Genomic DNA, 24315 nt, shown 5'->3' with positions numbered 1-24315 from the left:
TCTGGTTTATGCTTTTAGATGCTTGTTTAAGAAAGGAGATGCACTTATGACTTCTGGTGACTAGTAGTTCTCTTGAATACCTATGTTGAATACACTTCCTGTAAGTCGCTTTGGATAAAAGCGTCTGCTAAATGACTGTAATGTAATAATGTAATGTCTCCTCCTCCTCCAGTTCAGTTAATTTTCATACTATAAAAATAAAATAAAATAATACATTTAAAAAAATTAAAAAAAATGTAGTAAATCAAAATAATAAATTAAATTAAATTTAAAAAAAGTAGTAAATCAAAATAATAAATTAAATTAAATTTAAAAAATGTAGTAAATCAAAATAACAAATAAAAAAAAATGTAGCAAATCAAAATAATAAAATAATAAAATAAAGCAGTGAAAAAACACAATAACTGAAATATAATTCATCATGTCGTCCCTTTATCATTTGTTCTGTTCAGGCTTATCACTGACTATCTGGGCTGGCCTATGTATGTTTGCTCAGTTTATTACTAGGGGTGATTTTTGTAATTGCAGGGTGCATTCAAGTTCCATCTGTAAGTCGGCCATTCCGCTTGTAAACTCCCAAGATGCCAGTTTTTAGTTTTTTTTAAAAATATGAATTCTATTTGATATGTTAATGGTGAGGTACAGATGTCAAACAACACCAGAACACTGTGCTGTTCACTGAATCAAGGCGCTTTGTGCTGCTTTTTTTAATTCTAGTACTAGTTATTCCTCTTGCTCTTGAAGGCACCACTGGTTTTCCCCTCCTCCAGGTGAGCAAACGTCCCCAGCTCTACCTGCCTTTACGCACAAGCAGACCTCTGCCTCTCCAGGAGCTGTGGGTTAACCAGCCATGGCCGAGTCCCAGCTCATGTGCATGGAGGACGGACAGATCGGAACCAAAGTCCCGGAGTCCAAACCAGAGTTCTACTACAGCGAGGAGCAGCGCGCAGCCGTGGAGGAGCTGCTGAGGAACGGGGACGGAGCCTTCAAGACTCGTCTCCAGGAGGACAACACCAAAGACTTCTTATCCGCCAGAGAGGTCAAGCTGCTGGTGAGCTCCTTCAGGCAGTACGACCTGGAGGATGGAGAGGATGGAGAGGATGGAGAGGCCAAAGGTGCCAAAGGTGCCAAAGGTGCCAACTGTGCCAAATGTGCCAACTGTGCCAACTGTGCCAAATGTGCCAACTGTGCCAACTGTGCCAAATGTGCCAACTGTGCCAAATGTGCCAAATGTGCCAACTGTGCCAACTGTGCCAAATGTGCCAACTGTGCCAAATGTGCCAAATGTGCCAACTGTGCCAACTGTGCCAACTGTGCCAAATGTGCCAACTGTGCCAAATGTGCCAACTGTGCCAAATGTGCCAAATGTGCCAAATGTGCCAACTGTGCCAAATGTGCCAAATGTGCCAAATGTGCCAACTGTGCCAAATGTGCCAAATGTGCCAACTGTGCCAAATGTGCCAACTGTGCCAAATGTGCCAAATGTGCCAAAGCAAAGCCATCCGAGGAGGAGGAGGAGGAGGAGTCCGGAGCCGATGCAGACTCCGGGGTCCATTCCACATACTGGCCCCAGATGTCGGACACCGAGGTGCCCCCTCTGGACCTGGGCTGGTCCGGCGGCGGGTTCTTCAGAGGGGTCACCCGGGTGTCCGTGCACACACACCCGCCCAAAGCAAACGGACCTCACATCAAGGAGGTGGTGCGGAGACTCATCCAGGAGGCCAGCAAGGTGAGTTATAGTCTCATCATGTCATGTAGTGTCATTCGTGTTATTAAGGAGAATCTAGTCATTATATAACACTTAATACAAATGTCAATTAATACACAATTAAGGAAAGAGAAATAAAAAAAAGGTGTGAGGTGAGCTGTTGTTAAATGAGATGTTTCATCCTCATGAAACAAGAGCATCCTTTATATGTCCCGCAGCGGGGAAACAAAACTGCATTATAAATAAGTAATAAAAGTAATAAACAGGAAAGAATATTAAATAAGTTAAAAACATGCATTCATTCCCCTCCTCTAGACTTGCTAACATTACATTACATTACATTACATTACATTACAGTCATTTAGCAGACGCTTTTATCCAAAGCGACTTACAGGAAGTGTATTCAACATAGGTATTCAAGAGAACTACTAGTCACCAGAAGTCATAAGTGCATCTCCTTTCTTAAACAAGCATCTAAAAGCATAAACCAGAGCAAAAGTATAGTGCAGAGGCAGATTACTACGAAAACAATAATTGCAACAGACTAATCCGAATACAATAAGTGCTACAAACTACTACGAATAGGATAAGTGCAGTAAACAAATACGAATGCAATAAGTGCAGCGAACTATACGAGTGCAATAAGTGCTACTAATACGAATGCAATAAGTGCTACGAGGAAGGCTCAGGGTAGTACTTCTTGAAGAGGTGACAGCAATAACAGTGTGTTTCTGTATGAGACAGAGTGTGATGTTGGTCCACAGTAATCAGTAATAAGTTTATCCTTCTTATCAAAAACACTACCAAAGGCCATTGGTGGAGGTGGTTCAGCAACTGATCCATGCCTCTTGGACACCTTTATGGGGGTTTAAGTGTGAGTTAATAACTGAACACCCTCCACATGATGCTTTTAATACAACAGCTTGAATCCTGCATCACTTCCTCTGGCCCCATTTCATACAAAGCACGCACTGCTGTCAGTATAACCACATGAATCACATGATTATTGTTGTTGTCATGAAACCTACATTGCTATTGAGTCAGAATAACTGTAACTGTAGCTCATAAATGAAGTTGCATGAAAAAGAAGTACTATACTATAACTTTTTTATACTTTTGTAAGCAACTAACTTTTTGATATTAACATTTTAGAAACTGCAACAAGTGATTTTGTTGTCATATCTTCTTAAAGAGAAGAGAATAATGTCTAATGCAGGACAATGTAGGTGTGGTGGATGGATGTGAGTGGTTAATACCTCCACACACACACACACACACACACACACACACACACACACACACACACACACACACACACACACACACACACACACACACACACACACACACTGTGTTTGAGTTGCCCACAGTCATGTTTGCTCATTGGCTGCCGGAGCTCCGCTGAGTCATCTGTTCCTCCTGTGTTACCTCCCAGTAACAGTGACTCCACTCACCCTGCCCTCTCTGTAAACTGGGTCACTCTCCAGTGTCAAACATTCACTCAGGGTTTATTCATTTTTGAAACTCTTCTATGGATTTCCCTTTTACTTTCTTTGGAAATACCCTCTCTGTTTTTCCTCCCCACCTTTTCTTCTCTTCTGTTCTTCTTGCACGTGTTTTCTCTTCTTCTCTTCTTCCTGGTTTCAAACCAAAAATACATCAGTAAGGTGATACAAAAACGTGATTTATAGTACACACAACTTTGCTTCCTGGTTGTTCTGCCTTCCGGTTATTGTCATGTTGAGCATACATCAGCATTCTACTCACTAGTTCCTTTTGCAATAAACCAGAGCAGGCAGCCCAGCTCTCTGTGTACTAAACCTCCTAATAGACCTAATTAAAAAGAAGTCTTTGCACCTTTTTAGGTGTAGTCAGATACAAACAGAGTGGAACAAACCTTCAGTAGGTGTTTTAGTTTGGTTTGCACGTGTGGAATGAACTTAAGTCAGGGAGTCAGGGAGTTATTCATAGCATGAGAAATGCACACAGACAATCAAGATAACACATGTTGAGCAACCAGTTCACCAACATATGAAATGTGTTCTCGTCGGTTCTAGTTTTGCTTTATGACAGTAAATGTCTCAGTAAGAGTCTGCTGTCCACACACGTCTCAGCTTGTGCCTCTGTTGTGCATTTTCTTTTCCCTCAGTGAGACTCTTAAGTGGAAACAACCAGTCCTTTTCTGCCTAACAGAGGAACATTTGTTGCAAATTGTAAAGAGACATTTTTTCCATGACAGCGCTTTTCAGGGAACAGTGGACGGAGGCGAGTGACGCACGTTTCCTAAACCTTCATCCTCCGCTTGAACATGACTAACGCTCTCTGAATCTTTAATCCTGCACATTTCTGTCAAATCTGATTATTGGATTGTCCTAACATGCAAGTTTTTCTGCTGTAGCTTTATTGATATTTATGAAGTTTAAAAGACTGAGGAGTCCATGTTTCTTCATCAACTACTTCAAAATTGTTATGAATTTCTTTTTTTACCTTTTTTTTGTTCATGTAAGACTTTCCTCACATTCCCTTCAGCACCACCCTCAGGGCAAAATTTGACAACGGCAAATGTGTGCAGAGGATAGTTTTGCGCCCAGATTTGTGATACATTTGGTAAAATGCTCCTGGTCTCAGAGCAAATGGTTGCAGGTTTACTGGAATTGGAACTTGGAACTGCCGTGTCATAATGTAAATCTGGTTTAATGAGAAGTAGTTTTTCCACATAAACAAGGAAGTTGCTTTGGTGTATTGGTGCATAACATAAACATAGTAAGAGAAAATGAAACTAAAGTTAAAAGCAGGTGTTGCAACAATCAAGAAACATAAATATAGAAGAAGAAAATGAAAAATACAAATAAAAATATGTGCAATATATCCGAAGAAATGTGCAAAATGGTCCAAGGAATGTGCAAAGGTTTACAGTATGAAGGATTAAAAGAAAACGCAAAGCAGAGATGAGCCAACATCATGGAAGTCATCGAACTTGGTGAAAGAAGGCAAAAATAATTCAGACATGCTATTATTTCTGTGTTGACTGTCCTCCGCTATGACGCACTAAGCTGAGTCCGCCTTAAACTTCCTATAGTCGGCCTTAAAAGTCCCATAGTAGACCTATATTTTACATTAAACTTCCTATAGTCGACCTTTAACTTAATTGACCTTAAACTTCTTGTAATCCCCCTTAAACTTTCCATTAAACCTTCTTAAGTCTACCTTAAACGTTCTGTAGTTGACTTTCTTCCATCAATTAATCGTGCATGATTAACAAAATAGCAACATACACAGCACAACTAGACACTCTACTATATTGATTTCTGTTTTTAGTTTTTAAATATTTGAAGTTTAATGCAGAAAAAGTCATTGTACATCTGTTTGGTTTTGCCTACATAGTACACAACACTGGTTCTTAGGAGTTCCTTTATTTGGTAAAAGCAAAATGCAAAGCTCTACTTTTCCAACGACGGAGGAGAAAGCACTTCTGAAGTCTGATCTCCTTTTGTTGTTGTAAATCTCTGTATGATCTGTCAGCCTGACTGGAGCACAGCAGAGGGATAAAACAGCAGCTTTCTCAACCGTTTAAGCCTCTTTCATGTGGAAGTGCTTCAGTTAGACGGATTAGTTTCACCGGCTGGTTTCTTTGTTAGCTGTCTAACAAGACATTTTGACCGTAAGCGCTTTGTTCTTTCTTTTTCTCAGCCTTAGAAAGGTAATGAGAATGAGATGAGAAACAGAGCAGTGACTCTCTTAAGGCTTTTAAGTAGTCACCATGTATTTTCCTTCCTGGCACGATATGAAAAAAAAAAACTGACCCAAAGGCAAAGTATATTTCATATTTTTTATATATATAATTTCCCTGTTTTTCTGTGTGGCTTTCCCCAGATCATGGTGGTGTTTGCTCCTTTCTGCAGTGTCAGGTGTGAGACCTTTATATAGACAGGTGTGTGTGTCTTTCCAAATGACATCCAATCAGTTGAAATAACCTCAGGTGGACTCCAGTCAGCTGTAGAAACACCTTAAAGGTGATCAAGAGAAATGACTGACACCTGAGCTACATTTCAACTGTTAAAAGCAAATGTCAATGTGATGTTTCATTTATTTTTTCTTTTAAACAAATTTGTAAAGAAATTTCTGAAATCCTGTTTTTACTTTCTTGAGGTATTAAATGACGATTAATGAGGGAACAAATACATTTTAAAATGTAGCAAAACAAAATGTGAAAAAAGTCTGAATACTTTCTGATTGCATTAAACATAATAATAATAATAATAATAATAATAATAATAATTTTTTATTTATATAGCACATATGATATAGACTGTGTAGCTCAAAGTGCTGCACATTTAAAAAATAAATAAAAACAGGAAACCTTTCTTTTACAGATAAAATAAGTAAAAGTGGTAAGAAGAAAGCATGCACTTGCACTTTCATTACAGATGTAATCAAAACATTTCAACAGATGAATAAAAACTGGAAAACATTTGACATGTTATGAGGAGTCACATAAAGTGCTGTTAAAAAAGAAAGGCTTGGCGTAAAAGATAGTTTTTTAAGTTTGAAAATGTCAACAGAGGCTGCCTCTCTAATGTCTCTGTGTCGGCTCCTCCACAGGTTTTGAGCATAAGTGAAAAAAGCTGCATCTCCAATTTCCTATTTCTAAGGTTTTTTTGAGGAACTAGAAACCCAGCAGTGGAGGATCTAAGGGTCTTGTGGAGGAGCATGGAACAACATGTAAATATGAGTTGCTGCTGCCTTTAAAACACTTTGAAACGATGTCTTTCCTCTTGCAGGTAATAGCGATCGTGATGGACATGCTCACGGACGTCCACATCCTGCAGGACCTGATGGACGCGGCCTGCCGCCGCTCCGTGCCCGTTTACATCCTGTTGGATCACCAAGGCGTTCCGCACTTCCTGGATATTTGCTCCAGGCTGCAGATCGGCTCACAGCACTTAAAGGTAAGATGGTACTTTTAAAGAGGGGATGAAAGTAGCCGAGACGGGAGGTAAGAGGAAGACCAAATGTTACATTATTAAGTATTGTTTATTTTAATACATCAACCCAGGGCTCCCATTCAGAGAGTGATATGAGTTACTTTCATAGCACGGCCACGGAAAACCCAACCCAACACATAGCATAGCATTTTGACCACAAACTAATTACCTGTGCTAAAACTTTTGTCAGACAGAAGAATGTTGTATGTGTCATTGCAACGCCTTGGTGTCGACCTGTCAATCAGTGTGTAGCCCCGCCCCTAAAGCATCCCCTGCTTTATGGTCTGTTTGACTCTAAATGGAGCATCATTTACTAAATGAACATCATGCTGTATTGAAGAAGACTTGAATCATCATAGATGAAGTTGAGAAAAGCAATAATCTGAGAAATAACATGCACATTCCAGTGAAATTATAAATGCAGCAAACATTATTTCTTCAAACTCGGATGGAGTCAATGGAAGGTTGTGGTGCCGTGAACTTAGGGGAGGGGTCCTGACAATTGTCATAATCAAAATACTATACTAATACGAATACTATCTAGCATTTGCAGCTGAATTAGTAAAATGGTGACACTGCTGGCTGTGTTGTCTTTATTGTCTACGGTCTGACTGTGACCCTCTGGCTGCAGAACATCCGCACCAGAACGCTTCAGGGAACTGGCTTCGCTTTGTCCTTCGGCAGACTGCCTGGTTCACTCTGCAATAAGTACATGCTGGTAGACGGGGACAAAGTCGTGTTCGGCTCCTACAGGTGAGGTCGGACTATCAGTGTATGCTTTTTAAATGAACATTTCCATTTCTGGTGAATAGAATGTGTTTTTGAGTTGCTAACTCTTTCCCAATAAAAGAAGCTAGAACCACTAGCTCCAAAAGTTACTAAATCTAGCAAGAAAGTCTACCAGTCTTCAACACTGAGGTCCCTTCAGGCCTCCCTCCAAAGCCACAACCCCCAAATTATCATTTTAAACGTAAACAACCAACATGGCTATTGTGTCATGGGACAACCACAGATTGCAGATCTTTTAAAAAGATATTTGAAGGAGCGTTTTATTTAGTTATTGCTATCATTATCTTGAGAGAATTTCAACAAATATAACAAATAATGTTTTTGAAGAAGATTAACCCTCGCTTTTAAGACAACCAAATTTAGGAATTTAAGTAAATTGAAGCTCATATGTTTTTTCATATATTTAAAAAAAATGTCTGATTTTGGCGACTCTTAGCTACTGGAAATATGTTGCTTCTGATTAGCTGCTACACCCTGTAACCTTAGCGCATTAGCATACTAGCATTTGCTATTTCTTACAAAGCACAGTTGAGGCTGATGGGAATGTTATACGAATTTATTCAGAAACCAACATTTTAAACAAATTGAAATGTTGGATGGCACTATAGTATATCCAAAGTCATTATCATTCATCCTCTGGGGACCATGGATTTCCATACAAGATGACATTATAACCCATCCAATAGTTTTGGAGATATTTCAGTGGCAGGTTAAAAAGGAACGATATAAACTAAAAGCAGTAATACTAAAAAGCAATGGTCAAAGCTGTAAAAATAAGACCCACGTTGTAATAAACTGGATAATTCTTTGATGCTTAATGCTTGGAACTCTCATCATCAGCATGCCTTGGTGTTTGACGCTTGCTTGTTGGTCTTGTTATGATTTTTTCATATAATGACTTTGCTGTAAATGTGATGAACCAAAGAGGACACAAAAATAAACTGATAAACTGTTGTTAAACTTGTCTCCGTCCCAGTTTCTCCTGGTGTACGTCTCGTATGGACCGGAACATGATCACTGTGATGACGGGGCAGGTGGTTGACTTCTTTGACCAGGACTTCCGGGAGCTTTACGCCGTCTCAGAGAAGATGGACCTCTACAAGGAGTTCCACGTCAGCCCGCCTGCTGCCAAAGAGGCAACACGATCCAAAGTGGGGACCTTGCGCCCACCTCTACCGGCGACTACGTCCCGCTTCCAGGTCACCCTAGGGGATTCACGGAACGCTCCCATCCAGGTGCCAGCGCACAAATACCACAACCCCAAATACTCACTGGTGTTTGGGAACGTCCCACGACCACCAGGGTCTCTGCAGGAGCTGGGACCTACGAGGGCGTCGGCTCTGGCTGAGTATCCTGAGGAGTTGGAGCCGGGGAGGCCACGAGTGGCCAGCAGTGTGAAGCTGGACCGGATGAGTACGCTGCCCTCGGAAGACCCCACCGAAAGCTTCAAGAGGCCCAACAGAGTCACGCAGGACAAGAAGGGGCGAGTTCCATGGATGCAGAAATTCTCCAGGAAGAAACCGCAGAGTAAGGAAGTTTCGGATAACAGCGCGGCGGACAGTGCCGAAGAAACCAGTAGGACGGATGAGAACGAGGACAACTTTGAGGTTGTCGTGAAATCTCCACCTAAATGGTGGACTAAGAAGCAGCCTAAACTGGGCCAGAGGACAGAATCTGTGCAAACTATCAACACAGCAGAGGACAATGAGTGTAAGTCAGAAATAAAGTGGATTGAATCCAGAATACACAAATAAACTAATTCAGTGGTTCACAACCAAAATCACAAGACAATTAGCAGGGTATCATTTTTGTCTGTAATGTAGACAGAAATACTCCTTGGCTCAGTCATAATCAATAGACTTTTGCAACAGTGGGTCACTAGTTGTCTTTTGTTCTAGAGTTGTTCCCATACCAGTGTCGGAAATGCTTCTGATATGCCTAAAATTCTCGATCGGTTATTGGCGAGTACGCGAGTGCGCGATCGGTACTGCACATGTGCAACTTTCAGCAGAGATGAGGAAGAAGCGAGATGGCTAACTCGTTAGCTACTTCCATCTTCATCTTCAACCGTGCGTCCAAAATCTATGATGGAAGTGGCAAAGGAGTGAGTAATCTCGCTTCTTTCTCATCTCTGCTGAGAGTTGCACATGCTCAGTACCGATCAGGCCGGTGCTAGCTGAGAGTGCAGCGTTAGCTAGAGCTAGCTAGCTAAAAGGCAGCAATTTGGGAATACTTTCTAATTGGAAATCTATCGAACTATAGATAATAAAAGAAAGTTCTATTGCTTTCATTCTCTGTCACCCAGGCCATGTATGGACAGCAATGATAGCAATCATATCCATACAGGGTTAGTAGTATACAGCTGTTAAAAAACAATAGTTATATATAGATTTTTGTTTTTAACACACTGGTATCGGATCAGTACTTGGTATCGAGAAGGAAAACGTGGTATCGGAACATCTCTATTGTCACACGCCAAAAAGTTTGGAAACATTTATTTTATAGCAAATGAACCACGATACTTTTGAGTGATGCTTGTTTATTCCTTAAATAAGCATATTTCAAATATAATATAATACATTGTGAACATGTCTACAGACATCCTGACTGATGAATTCCTCCTAATTATCTTAATCATCTCACAAATCTCTCTTTCTAATAATGTCACTGTTGTTTTTTCTCTCAAAGGTATTAAGGGTCGCCGTCGAGGAAAAGAATGTAACGTGTCCTGAGGCGAACCACTGAGCGGACTACATTCCTAAAGGGGATTACAAAAAGACTTCCTCTACGTTAACACTCACCTTTGACTGTGCAATATTGTACGTACTTTGTCCAGCGTCTTACAGGAAGACCACATGAATGTCCATTCTTGCTGCACTGATTCCTGCAGTTTTCATGTTTTGTGCAAGATTTAAAATGGAAGTCAATAATCAAAAAGCTTTGGGATACTCAATGACCTGGTGTAGGTTGCAGAGAGGTTTAATGACTGATGATCGAGTGCTTGCTTAATGTAAAGTTGGTCATACTTGTTTTTTATTTCTGGGCATTTAGCAAATATGGGTTAGACCCTCTCTGAGAAAGCTAAAGCAGGACATTGTCTGGCAATGATTTCTTAATTTCTCCATTTGACTTTCCCACCAATTAAAACCAAACTAAAATAAAGTTGTATACCTGTGTCACCCCTGTGGTGATGAGGTGCTGTGGGCCTTTATTATATGTGCAATACTGTTCTACATTCTTTGTTAACATTTATCTGTGAAATAATAATGCATAGTGTTTATTTCAATGTCCTTTAGCCACACTTTTAAGTTGTGGGATCTCTTCTACAGTGTGTTCAATAAATGGTTTCAGATAAAGAACAGATTTAAATGTGCCATGATGTAAAGATTGTCCTTAAATTCTAGTCTGAAAAAGATCCAAATCATTTTCAAGTTACATTTCTGTGACTGAAAATGTATTTTCATTGAAATTGAACTGTTTATTCATGTCATTTCAAACATGATGGCTCCACCTGGTGATGAGACTCAGTAGTACTACAACATTTAAGATGGAAAACTGATCATTGCACCGCACAAACCTACCGCTAGCTGCCTCTCCTGCTTCTCTTTTCTGGTTGTTTGCTCACAGCTTAGCTGTCATAGAGGAACCACAGACCTGATGGGAACTGAGGGTTAAGTTGAGGGGAAGATGACGGAGGGTCGGTGGAGGGTGCGAGTGGGATGTGGTGCAACACTGAAACAGGAAGTCAGAGCTGCAGCAGGAAGAGGCGTTCACTAGTTTTAAGACTCGTTTTAGTGACACACAGCATGCATTAAAGATATCTTATTTCCTGTGAGACATGCATCTTAATGTTCACCCTAAAGTAGAACAGATACTGTAGTTGAAGAATGCAAAGAAGTGAAAATTAATCCATGAAGTTTACAATAAATAGATCATAGAAGTTTTAATTGTTCGAGACAGGTTTTTTCAAAGTTTGTATTTTTTGTCTCCTCGTTTTTTTGGTAAATAGATGTCTAACTCAACACTGGGTGTATATATATATATATATATATATATATATATATATATATATATATATATATCCAATCATATTCATGTTTAAACCATCACATCTTTTCAGTACAACATCAATAACAATATGTTTAAAGCCAGGTGAAGCTTTTCAATCCTTTAAAAATTATAAAATGATGGTTCTGAACCACAAAGGTGGTTTAGGTGTTTCAGCCTTAACGGAGCACTTGTGCATATAAACACGCACGCACGCACACACACACACACACACACACACACACACACACACACACACACACACACACACACACACACACACACACAAATATAAGAAAGCAAGGTGTGGTCGGATGGTTTCAGAAAGCGTTCAACCAGAAACACAGCTGTCAATGTGTGCCTTAAACCAAAAACAAGATCCAGTCTCAGATGTCAACAAGCAGTAGAATACTTTTTATTAAATAATTCAAGAGAACATAACAAACTCACACAACATAAGGTAGAACTAAAAAGTTTCTGTCACATAAAGTACAGCGTACACAGTGCAATAAAATCAAAAGAATGATTTAACATGATAAAATGTTTCTGTATTTACAAAATGAAGCATGAGCAACCGCCCTCAAATGACACCTAACCGGAACAGAAGCGTATCATGTAGAGCTCTATTTTCACGCCTTTTACCTTTATGAAAACTGATAGGAAGCTAAGTAACATCTTCTCTTTTTGTAGCGTACAGTAGATCTACTGGGACGTCACAAATGCTTAATTTATCTTCCTGAACCTGGAAACAAAATCTTGTGGAGCAGGCAGATATCAACTTCGCAGAGGATATATCGACAAAGTCTTGTGGCTTGTTGCGCTGACAGAGTGAGCAACAGAAATGAGTCAATGTTTCACCTTTGACACTGTTTAGCTCAGCTTGTAAAAAGAGAAGTGGAAAGAGAAGTCTCTCTTTTAGCCTAGATGACCTCCATCAGTGTCAAGCCTCCAGTGTCCTTGCTCAGTTTGTGTTGTGGGTTGTTAAATACAACTTAAGCACCACTGTGGTGCAGTATTATAAATGTCCATAGGGGGCGACGGACCGCTCAGTCCTGAGGAGCTTGGTTTATCACCTTCTTCTTACGGACCGAGACCAAGTCGTAGAACGGATCCTTGGTGATACTCGCTCTGTTTGAAGTAAAGAAGAGCGTCATTATAGAGAGGCCAAGGCAGCTTTGTTAGTATGTATGTGTGTGTGTTTGTATTGCTATCTTCTTGAGGACCAGATGAAAACCATTCTAGTGAGGACACTTCCGCATTGTGAGGACGTTTTGCCTCACAACAAAAAGAAAATGTAGGTTGATTTAGTGGAGAGTTACTTTTAAAGGTTAGTTGTAAAAATGTTTAGGACCTACTTAATAGTATAGTAATACAAACAAACAGGACTATGGGGACGCTTGCATGCATTGTTACTGGTTGTGTCTGGTTGTATCTATATCTATATAATGTGTGTGTGTTCTGACCTGATGGCCTCGATCCAGGAGTCCCTCTCCTCTGCGCTGGCAGCACAGATGGTGTAGGACTGGTGCTTCCCCTCCACCACTCTACCGTCTGTCTCTGTTTTACACGCTTTGATCTTCTGCCCTCGACTGTTGGGGTTGTACAGCTCCAGACAGTACTAGACGACACCAGATATATATGCAAAGATTAATCTATAAATCCAAAATCTATTGACCTAATTTAGAGTGTAAACACAGCTGACGGTATCGTACCGGTTTGCGAGGATATGGCACTTCCCTCACACAGAGGTTCTCTAGAGGGATGATGCCTCGGGGCTCTTTATCCTGCAGAGAGATTAAAAAGAGACGGAGTGAGTCAGGTGATGTATCCATCAGCAGGGCATGAAGGAGAGTAAAATGTATTTGGTGTCACAAAAAGAAGATTTGGAGAGTCGGCTCATTTTGATAGTAACGGCCATAACAAACTCTACACTGATAAAGAAATATGGATGAATCTGAGATATGCTGGTCAACTTTTAAGATGAAAAAAGTCACTTGTAATTTGGCTTTGCCTTAAATCTTGAAATGTCAAAAGTTGTAGATACCAAATCACTGCCTTCCTCAAGGTCAAAATGTTGTATTTTGGGGGAATTTTTGATCATTTCGATCAACTCAAATTATTAAATTTAGCACCAAATCTGTAAGAAATGGTATCAACCCAAAATTGCTGCAACATCTTAAGAGACATAAAAGGGGATGGCCATGATATACTTCCATCATGATGTTTTAAGTTCTTTTATACATTCACAACTTATTAAAATGTTTAAATGGATGTTTAAATCATGATTTATGACGACAACAACTTGACACACATTGTTGAGCTGCATCTCAGATGCAGGTTCCCAGCTTTCAGATGATGTATACTACATCTATGTGGCATCTGTTGTTAACCTGCTATCTCCCCCTAAAGATCCTCTGCCCCCCTCCCCCCTAAAAAAGACAACAATTGTGTATGAAAGAGGGGGTGGAGTAGAAGAGATTAAGGACAGTCTGTCGGAAGGACTTTCAGATAAACTGCATGTCAAAGTGGCTGAAAGTGAGCAGTGTGGGAGGCTTACAGTGGTGAACTCAAAGTAGTAGAGGCAGTTGTCAGTCAGGATGAACCATCGCCTCTTCCACGTCTTAACCCGACCTCCTGAAATACAGAGAAAAAAGCACAAAATAAACACCTTATTTGCTGTGCTGTCAGTTGTCAGTAGCAACTGATAGAAGTTTGTGTAACTTTACAACAAGCTGACCAAAAGACGCATTATTGACGTCATCTGTTTGAAGTCAAACTTGTGCAACACCAGTGGTTTTCTTGCAAACACATGAAGGTATTCTACATTGTTGGGTCATTTTCTGACTGCGTCCTCTTCACTTTCCTGTTTTTAATGTTTTGTTGCAGCTTAGTTAGATATAATGTATCACAGTAACACTTAAATGCCCTCTTGTTGTGGTTTAAATATTTTGTGATAAGCTGTGTTAAAACAAACCTAATTATTCATAATTACTCATGCAGACAGACTACTTTGAAGATGTATTTTACCAAGTTTGAGGAGCCAGCCTTCTCTGTCAGGGTTGAAGAAGGTGTGAGTCAGATCATTCCCATCATCCTCTGGGATTTTGAAAGGCTCGTTGCGAATGCTCTCGTACAGTTTCTGAGAAGAAATAGGTAAGATTAATAGTTACAAATTGAATGTCTTGTACCATCTGCTGAACACGAATTGCGAGCTAAAGCCTGAACACCAATCAAAGGGAAATCAAAGCGGAAATAAGATGCAGAAATCTAAACAGGTCCAAACAATGGGGGTACAAATTGCCAGCTAAAATACAGCAGTCATCATTTACATATTGTTCCATTCACTCAAATTGAGACACTGATGCACAAACACAAGTGTGTGTTTCAGGTATGAGTAACATTGAATGAGTTGTTCTTTCATCTTTAATGTACCACCAGCCCACAAATGTTTCATTAAAGCCACCTCCTGCAGACTGACTTTCATTGTGTCTGATCTCAAGGTGGAAATTGGGCCTGAGAACTACCTGAATGTGGTCAAGTCTGTGAGTTTCTGTTCCAGATGATGTGGTGATTGTGAGATAGTGGAATCATTTTTTCAAGAAGAGAAAGTAACAAAGGGTATTACATTGTTTAACATTCATCTTTTGATCAATTTTATGTTTTTCTTCTCATTTTCATATCAGGCTCTGACCTCCTACAAAGAGTAATCCGTATGGCATGTCTTTTTGTAGTCACTTCTTCTTTTCTGCTGTATTCTACGCTCGGGAAGAGCTTTGAGCACGAGTAATGATTACTGCATGCAAACCCTGTTTCCATGTATATTTTCAGCCGAAAAAATGTTGGCGTTGCACATTTCTGCAAACCACGGATACGTTGATTCTCGACATTTTTGCAAACGGTCAGAGCAGGTGACGTAGTATATAGACCGTCATTGAGGGGGGGGCAGTTGGCACATGAGTCAAACAAACACAGGACTTTCACCCAGAAAACCCCTGTTTCTTTCTTGTGTGAAACCAAAAGTAAATGGTGGGTTAACTTTAAGTAATGTTATGTAAGAAAGGCTGGTTGGAATTTCCTTTTTTGTCAAAAACTAACCAATCTTTTCACAACAATAACTACGTGTCATTTTGTGTTTCCAGAAGCATGATATGAAACACCTTTTGGGTTCAGAAATGTCGACATTTCATGTGTCCGTGGTTTGCAGAAATGTACAATGCCAACACTTTTCCTGGCGACTGGGTTGACATGTGTGCACCTGATTTTGTTTGAGACAGACTTGAAAGATAAAACACAGTGGACCTTGCACCAAGTTGTGTAAAACAAAAATGGATTCCTGTCATTGGCCAGTGTTTCTCACCGAGAGCAGGTCATTAGGTAGATCCTCTCCGTTGTTGATGCCTCTGTTCATGGAGATGAAACGCTCCAGAGTGGTCTTGTCCTTCACGTTGGGGTTGTGAAGGCTGGTGTTGAGCATGATGATGGCAAAGGACAGGATGTAGCACGTGTCTGGTGTTACAGAGGAGGACGCACACACACAAAGCATTAAAGACAGCAACATAATGTTCATAATGTAGAAGACATGAAGTTTACATTAATACAGAATCGGTGAAGAGAGACAGACTTGGACAGGAAAAAAAGAACACACATGTTTTCACAAACACACAAATGCAGCCCAGAGAGGAAGTGGACAGATCTATATTCAGCGAAGCTCACCAGTCGACTGGAAGACATGAGTGTTGCAGTCACAGTAGCGCGTGGCGAAGGCCTCCATCATGCGGTCGATCTTCTGGGCTTCACCGGGCAGACGGAAACTCCACAGAAACTGTCTGTCGCATAAACACCACAGTAACATTACCCTCTGTTTGTAACATGAACAGGTTTATTTATTAAGGTTTTTGAACTGCAGATGCACCTCCACATCTGGAGAGTGTGTGTGAGCGTTGACGAGCATGACAAATAGTATTAGCATGTCTTAATGTGATAATGCTAACATTTTCTCTCAAGCATACAAACACAGGATTTGAAGTGTTAATTCATTATCCTATATTAGATAGCAGCAATGGTTAGTGACTCTCCTTCCTCGTCTTTCCAGTCATGTGAAGCTCAGGAGTAAAAGATCATGGTTTGGGTTAAAGTAAGTATGTTTGTAATGTTACTAAAGTGACAAAAGTTGAAATAAGTCAGGAGTTTTGGTTTCACATGTGACATGAACAGCGGCCTCCTGGGTGACAGTCCTGTGTTTGTTTGTTCTGCCCTGGCCTCCTCCCTCGCTGGACTTTCTCACTACTACTTCACATGACTTCCTTCTTCCCCGCCGTCATAGTTTATACAGTCATGAGAGGGCAAACCTGACGCTAGAACGGTACGTAGAGCGTTCAGTGTGTTGATTTGACAGCTTTCGTTACTAGTTATTCTGCAAATCAAAACTTTACATACAAAGCATATGAGCAGCTAATACAGATAGTTGTTATTTATTTATGCTGGAGAGGTTCTGGCAGTTCTGTTCTGTTGTTCCCTTTTTATTTTAACACACACCATGATCTTTTTTTCTTTTCTTATTTTAACCAAGGAGGGTTTTTTTGCCTAAACCAAACCACATCGTTTCACAATTTCAAAGATGATATGAAACATATCTTTTGGTTGAAAAAACGCCGACATTCAAAGCATCCTGTGGTTTGCAGAAATGTGTGTTTATACAGATATATGCGCCTATAGCCCAATGCAACACCAACGTTTTCAAGAAGTTGGAGAAATGAATGAAAAAAGAGAGACTGTGTTCGCTTTGGGGCTAAACTTAAAACCTTATTTTGACACAAAGTAGCAAAATAGTACGAGCTTTGGTCGTTAATCGGAGTATGCACGGATGCGTGTAAACGTAGGGATAAGGGCGAAAAGTCAATTTCAGATGGATTTAAAGATGGTCACAATTTCACACCTTAAAATCTGTTCAATAAAAGCTTCACTGTCTACGTAGTTTTGTTGAAGTTGTGAAATCTTAAATGTATTCCTTAATAATTGATAGACAAGATGAACCTAAGTGTTCTCAGTTTAGTGACCCTTGTGACTTTATATGTATTTGCATATTGCCATCTACCATTTCTCTTGTTCCCTCTTATAGTATTTTTCTTTAACCCTCTAAGTGAGTGATTTTTGATGGGAGGTTTACATGTAAGTGTTTCTGTTAACTCTGTTAATGATGATGATGACGAAGAGTCAGGGTAGATGAGACAGGAGTGAAGATGAGAGGGATCTGACCTGAGGGCCTGGACCAGGTTGAGGTCGGAGAACTCGTGCAGCTCCACAAACGCCTTCAGGGTCTGGAGGTGGAGCTCCTCTCTATGGGACAGATGAGGGGACACATGAACAGAGGAAGGTATCCACTTTCTGTATTTCTTCATCTCCGCTCATTAACTATTTTCTATTCTTTCATCCATCATCCTCCTCTTCCTCACCTTTCTCCGAGAAATTCTCCAATGGCTGTTTTGTTCAGTCCCTCCTCCTTGTAGAGGAACTCAGCGATGGACTGAGCGCTTCTATCCAGCAGCTTATTCTCCACCAGGTAATTGATACCCTGCATGCAAACACACACACACACACACACACACACACACACACACACACACACACACACACACACACACACACACACAAACACAAACACACACACCAACAAACACAAAGATGTTAGTTAACTGGAGGTTTACATATCTCCTTCCACGTTATCTTCTGTTTAATTTGATTGCACCTACGGCTAAACTTGCACAAGTAAGTTGCACTTTTAGTTTATGACATAGTGCTTTAAACACCCACACACACACACACACACACACACACACACACACACACACACACACACACACACACACACACACACACACACACACACAGCCTACTTTGCTGGTGGTTAAATGTGTTTAGTTTCATAATGATCTCATCTCCGGTAGGTACGACCGTGCAAGCTGGCAGCTTCTCTAATCCTAATTCCTTAAAACCAATTTCTCTTCCTCTTTCTCCTCCGTCAGAGGGGTTGGAGAGGAAAAGGATGATTAAAAATATATTTGTTATGGAAATAAAAAACTGAACAAAACACGAGAATGATCTCTAAAAGTAGCAGACACATCTGCAGTATAAAGACATGAAAGATCATTTTACACAAATTGCTGTTTGTTATAATAATAATAATAATAATAATAATAATAATAATAATACACTTCATTTGTAAAGCACCTTTCAAACACAGTTACAAAGTGCTTCACAATAAAAAAGAATACAATAAAAACCAAAAGAGAATGAAATGAGCTTAAAACTAAATGTAATAAAAATCACAAAAACATATTCTATCGATTCTGATTTTTAAAGGTGATTTAAATAAACAGTCATAGTTTGCAGCCCTGATCTCCTCAGGCCCTGAATGCAAAGTCACCTTTGTGGAAGAATCTTTGAACAACAAGGACCAATGCATTCGTTGCAATATCAATTCCAATGTATCCACTGTGCAATACAAACAACCATTTAGTCCGATTATATCATATTTAAGGTTGATTTTTAATTATTTATTATACCTTTACTTTGTGATTAGTTATGTTTTTCCCTTATGTCTCTTGTTCTTTTGCGCTGTCCTCTCTGCTGCTGTAATCCTGCAAAGTTCCCTGCTGTGGGGACTAATACAGGATTATCTTATCTTTTCTTATCTTATCTTATCCGAGGATAAGATATATTATAGATAACTTGGGGCAAGGCCTCTCAGGGCTTTGCACATAATCAATAATATCTTCAATAAATTCTAAAAGCAACAGGTGGTCACAGGATGGGTGGAATGTGGTCGTGTTTTTCATGGTCTATGTGGTATCTGATTCTTTCCTAAAAATGTAGACCCATATTATTGAACTAAAAACTAAAAACAAACCACACAAGCACAGAAACAGAATGTAACAGAACAAAACCAGATATGAAAGAGTTTATGTTTAGAGTTCTGAATGAACACATCTCTCTTCCATATCATGCTTTCATGTTAGTCAGAAAGCGTTTTATTTCCCTGAAATCTTGATCTATAAATCTGAACTTCATGTCAGGTCTTACAGTCAACACCACAAACAGAAGACTTATTCAGAAGACTTATTCCAGTAAGCAACATAAATGGCAATGCTTTTACTTTGTATTTGTTTGTTTGACGTGTTACTGAAAACAACCACAGAAACTGTGCTGTGTGGCCCTGCATCGGACTCACTGCAGCTCCAGTGCGGTTAAGTAAGAGGAAGTCCACACAGCAACAAGGTGTTTAGTTGATAAAGCTTAAGAGTAGCAAGAAGACACTTCTCACCAAGCGTTTCACGTTCACACACTTCTGAGCTCACCTTTTTGGGGTCCATGTTGAATTTCTTCTTCCCATTTGAGAACTGTTTGCTCTTCTCCGTGGTCTTGCTGCAGGAAAAGCAACATAAAAGAAACATTATTCTGAATTTTCCTCAAAACCTAATGATTTGTCTGCAAAAGTCTTCTGATTGCTCTGAACTTTAATCATAACCTACATTGTGCTTCACATTGCATTCCTTAGTTACCATGCTAATTGTTTATTTAGTCATTAAGTAACTTATTTACCACCAGCCTCAGGCAAACAATGTCCTTTCTCCTATCTATATTTTATGTCTGTATTAAAAGCTACAGCATTATATTGAGGTTTTCGAAATAAGTCTCTGCGTTTTTCTTTAAATACAAACATTTTATTGTTGACATAAGAATTATACAGATTCATTTGTTGGATCCTGTAAAAACCTAAAAAGTGCTACTGAAGTGGAGATTTTCTGGCTTACATACATTTCAATACACTACAGGTGAATAGGGTAAATTTGTTTAATTATTTTTATTAAATAATTAGTTATGATTATAAAAAAGTTTCAAGTTTTCTGAAATACTATGATTAAATATGTAAATAATGGTAACTTTTAGCGAATTTAGGAGAAATCTACAGACGCAGATAGACAAAGTGGTAAAATAAATGTTTTCTTTCCAATGGTCTGAAAGAAGACATGTTATGGAAGCAAAATAGAACAAAATCTCTAAATCCTTCACGAGTAAGTACATTGAGAACAAGATAACCTGGAGTTGGGTGAAAGTTGTTGAAAAGCAACTGTGAAACTGAAACATGCGTGACATTGAAAAGTTATGTAGGAGCATTGAGTGGGAGTTCTAAAAAAAGGTTGGTTTGGGGATTTTCCCCCGAGTAAAACTCACTTTTCCTCTGCAGACTCGAAGCTGAGAACATCCGCCATGATGTTGTCTATCTCCATCTTTAATTTCTGGACAGGATGAAAGAGAAGTCTTTAATATTTGTTTCCTCAATATTAAGAGCAGGACATTTTCCACATCTTTACATTAAAACATTTTTTAGGTACCATGTATTTTCTGTGTGTTTGTACCTGGATATCATCCAGAAGGTCTTCCTTATACGTCTTGATGCTCTCAATCTCCATCTTCTCATCGGCTGTAAAATCTGAGGAAACTGTCCGGAAAAATTGGAAGAAATACGTCAAACAGGATCTCAGGGATTCAGATTTCAGGCCACACAACTTCCATCACATCCGGATACTCGGTTAAAATGTAATCTACTTTGATGGCTCAATAATCTTTTGCAGGCTTCCTTTCAGAGGTCAGAATGTTTGTGGAAACTCACTGGAGGTCATTTTGGTTAAAGAACATTGAAGTTTTAATGACGTGTCTTTAGTTTTGAAAGACTCTTTGTTAACCAGAGGAAATGTGCAAAGCCATGCATGCATCAGCTGAGCTCTATCACTTCATAGATCGTTTCTAGGATACAATCATTTGAATAAATCAACATACATGGCTATATTTAAAGATAACCACAGAACAACTAAGAGAGGTTTCTCTGGAAGATACGCGGTACAGGTGGTGTGGTCACGGCTAAATATAACCATGATTACATTTCTTGGAAAAAAGAGAGAATGCAAATACATGGATACATATTCAAACAAAGCTCCCAGGTTCTGTTGAGGGACTATTTCTGAATATAAAGTTTTAGTCCAGGCATTGCTCAATAAATATACTGGAAGTTACACAACGTGTCGAACAAATGCCATATGTGAGAGACAAATTACACTTCCAAGTCAAATATGCCTCCTTAGTAGGACAGGTCTTTCCAGGTCGGGTCCAAAAGACACATTGGAATAGTCTAGTGTGCCACTAAAACTTTATTTAAAATAAATCGGTACGTTAAAATGTATAATAGGAATGTTGATTTCTCGAAATACACACATATTCATTTAATTGAAAAAAAGAAAGAAAATGAATGTTATTTATAAACGTACAAATTATGTAATTAATATTCTCTCTCTCTGTCTTTAAAAACAATTCAAAGCAATCCAACCAACAGTATTTAAGATAATTATGTCTTTTTTATTGGATTTTTCATACTTTGTTGTCCGAATTTGAACTTTTTTCCTCACAGATTTCCAAATACCCCTTTTTGTATCCAAAATATTCAAAATTGATATCAGACCTATTCTTCATCTTTTTAAAGGTAGATTTTTTTTTTATATTTATATGCTTATTTGCTATCATTTGTTTTCAGGGTAGCTATATGAAAATCAAGCATCTGCAAAACTTTGTAAAAGTAGCATTGCCTTCTGATGCACAAATTTCAATTAAATATACTTTTACTTATATATTCATTAACCCCATTGAGTTTCTCTTGATTGGCTTAAAAACCACAACACATAAGAATGTCATGCCCTTGTGGTTGGATAACTCGATGCATTTGTTTCCTACTGGACCAGAGCAGTTGGGAATGCACATAAAATTCTTACAACTCTCTTTTCACTACTTTTCTTTTTTAAAGTTAATCAGGTGTTGCATGTAGAAAAACAACCTTTAAGAAAAGTTAGGAGGCTGATTTGAACTTTAGCAAGCAGAGAGCGGTTCCCATGAGACAAAAACAGAAGTCATATAAATGGCCTTATCGTCAGCATAAAAGATTTCACAGTTAACACAGCAGAGTGTTTTTTCAGGCTGTGGTGATTCGAATTAGTTTCAAACAGTTAGAGACACCAGCATGTGAGGTAAAGATTGCTTCCTCAGTGAGAAACAACTCATATTAGCCTACAAAGTTAACAAAAAGGTAGCACTTCCTGTAGAGATCTGTTTTGCGTTTATGATCTGACCACAGGACTTCCAAATCCACACCCATCCTCTGCACACCTTGTGCAATAACGCTGACATCCAATCCACCCTTTAAATCACTTAGATTTCAGCTTTAATAATAAATTCAAAAAAACCTAAATAAATATCTGTGGAGATACAGTACATATCTTGACACTTTAAAGGCGGAGAGTTTAGATGTGCAACTAAAGATAACTACTTCTGTTTTTGTATTATTATCAGCGGTGTGGACGTCCTGTGAGTTCTGAGTGTGACTGCCTCTTCCCTATTTCAGCTGTCCGCCATGTGCATTGTGTCAGATTGTGACAATTGTGCAACATTTATGCAACTGATCGGTTGCACACAAAAGACTGAAATTCATTCTTAATATCTTTCTGTTCCACAGCTGTTTGTAAGCTAGATAGTTGACAGTGAGAGGAGATGAATTGAAGTACATTGGCGTTGACAGAGTAGTTAAATACCTCGTAATATTAAAACACATTAAAGACAATAACACTGTTCATAATGTCATGAAACAATGCCTTATGCCTCAGCTCAAACTATTAAATCACTTGTTTTGGACCTCAATTTGAACACAAAATACCAAGGATTTCTAAAATAGAAATATGAAATATGAGAACCAGTTATAAAAACAGAGAAAGAGAGTAAAACATGTCTTACCCATTTGGCAATCAGTCATTTATATCCGAGGAAATTTTTCAAGAATTGTCAATATCAAAGCAGTTACAAACAGTGAAGACCACCACACCACTCAGAGCAGCAACACTTGAATGAAGTATATGTTCTTTTTTTTTCTTCTTCTAAACCCCACCTCTTCCCCATCCATCACAACTTCATACAGAGGGAGTGAAAAGTAGAGCTGACCTTCAAAATAAACCCCCTCAAAGAGAAGCAGTCAAGAAATGTTATATGGTCCTTTTTAGGATCATTTTCAAAGGGTGTAAGATCTCAACAACATGGTCAGGACTGAAGTTAGGTTGATTGTGACAGGAGCATAATGGTCATTTGATGCTTCAACGGATGAGGCTTTTATTTTGAAAATGAGAAGTCGTTCCTTCTTGTCTCATTGTGTTCTTCTAACTCTGACTTTACAGTACCATCCTTTGCTTGGAGCAAAGGTCATGAGCGGTTAACCATGCTGTTTTGCATGCAACTGTGTTCTAGATACTGATGCGGAACATCTGCTAAATGACGAAAATATAAAGACAACCGCACTTAAAAATAAAAAATCTTTCAATACATCTAGGACACTCAGTTACTCTTGGAACATTTTCATGATACCGAAGGATTTAGAAAGACAGTGATTATAAGGTATTATCAGTAAAATAGTTTCTCTTGTGATCTGACAAATTCCTGAAAACTGAAACATTATTCTACTTAAAATAAAAAGATTAAAGTAGCAGCTCGCCTGCTGAACATGCTCAGAGTTCTGGACGTGATAATTAATAAGAAAAGTTATGCTAAAGTTCCATCTGGTGGTGAGAAAGGGATATCACAGGTATCGTTATTTATAAGATCATGAGTGTGTGGAGATGAGTTTGTGTTGTGCTTTGGCTTATTTTTGTCATTTCTGTCCATTTTCTGTAACTTTACAAACAACAATCAAACTTAAAT

The 24315-nt window shown here is 39.0% G+C and overlaps 2 protein-coding genes across 2 annotated transcripts; one reads left to right on the top strand and one right to left on the bottom strand.

Moving 5' to 3' along the window:
• The first annotated feature begins 844 nt into the window (after window positions 1-844).
• On the top strand, window positions 845-10703 carry fam83fb (family with sequence similarity 83 member Fb). Its single transcript, XM_054605013.1, has 6 exons — window positions 845-1133; window positions 1542-1729; window positions 6490-6657; window positions 7325-7446; window positions 8459-9192; window positions 10171-10703. Exons 1-6 carry the CDS (start codon window positions 851-853, stop codon window positions 10212-10214), a joined length of 1539 nt encoding a protein of 512 aa, XP_054460988.1. The 5' UTR covers window positions 845-850; the 3' UTR covers window positions 10215-10703.
• Window positions 10704-11917: 1214 nt separating this feature from the next.
• Window positions 11918-23456, bottom strand: cyth4b (cytohesin 4b). The gene is made up of 13 exons (XM_054603841.1): window positions 23362-23456; window positions 20946-21028; window positions 20761-20825; window positions 19884-19950; window positions 17982-18100; window positions 17785-17865; window positions 16243-16355; window positions 15887-16035; window positions 14557-14668; window positions 14087-14163; window positions 13242-13313; window positions 12993-13147; window positions 11918-12657 (listed from the first exon to the last, which is right to left on the bottom strand). The coding sequence occupies exons 1-13, from the start codon at window positions 23378-23380 to the stop codon at window positions 12576-12578; spliced, it is 1194 nt and encodes a 397-aa protein (XP_054459816.1). The 5' UTR covers window positions 23381-23456; the 3' UTR covers window positions 11918-12575.
• Between the last annotated feature and the right edge of the window lie 859 nt (window positions 23457-24315).

The sequence above is a fragment of the Anoplopoma fimbria genome, chromosome 9 (assembly GCF_027596085.1).
Source record: "Anoplopoma fimbria isolate UVic2021 breed Golden Eagle Sablefish chromosome 9, Afim_UVic_2022, whole genome shotgun sequence".
NCBI lineage: Eukaryota > Metazoa > Chordata > Actinopteri > Perciformes > Anoplopomatidae > Anoplopoma > Anoplopoma fimbria.
This window is presented reverse-complemented; position numbering and strand designations above follow the sequence as displayed.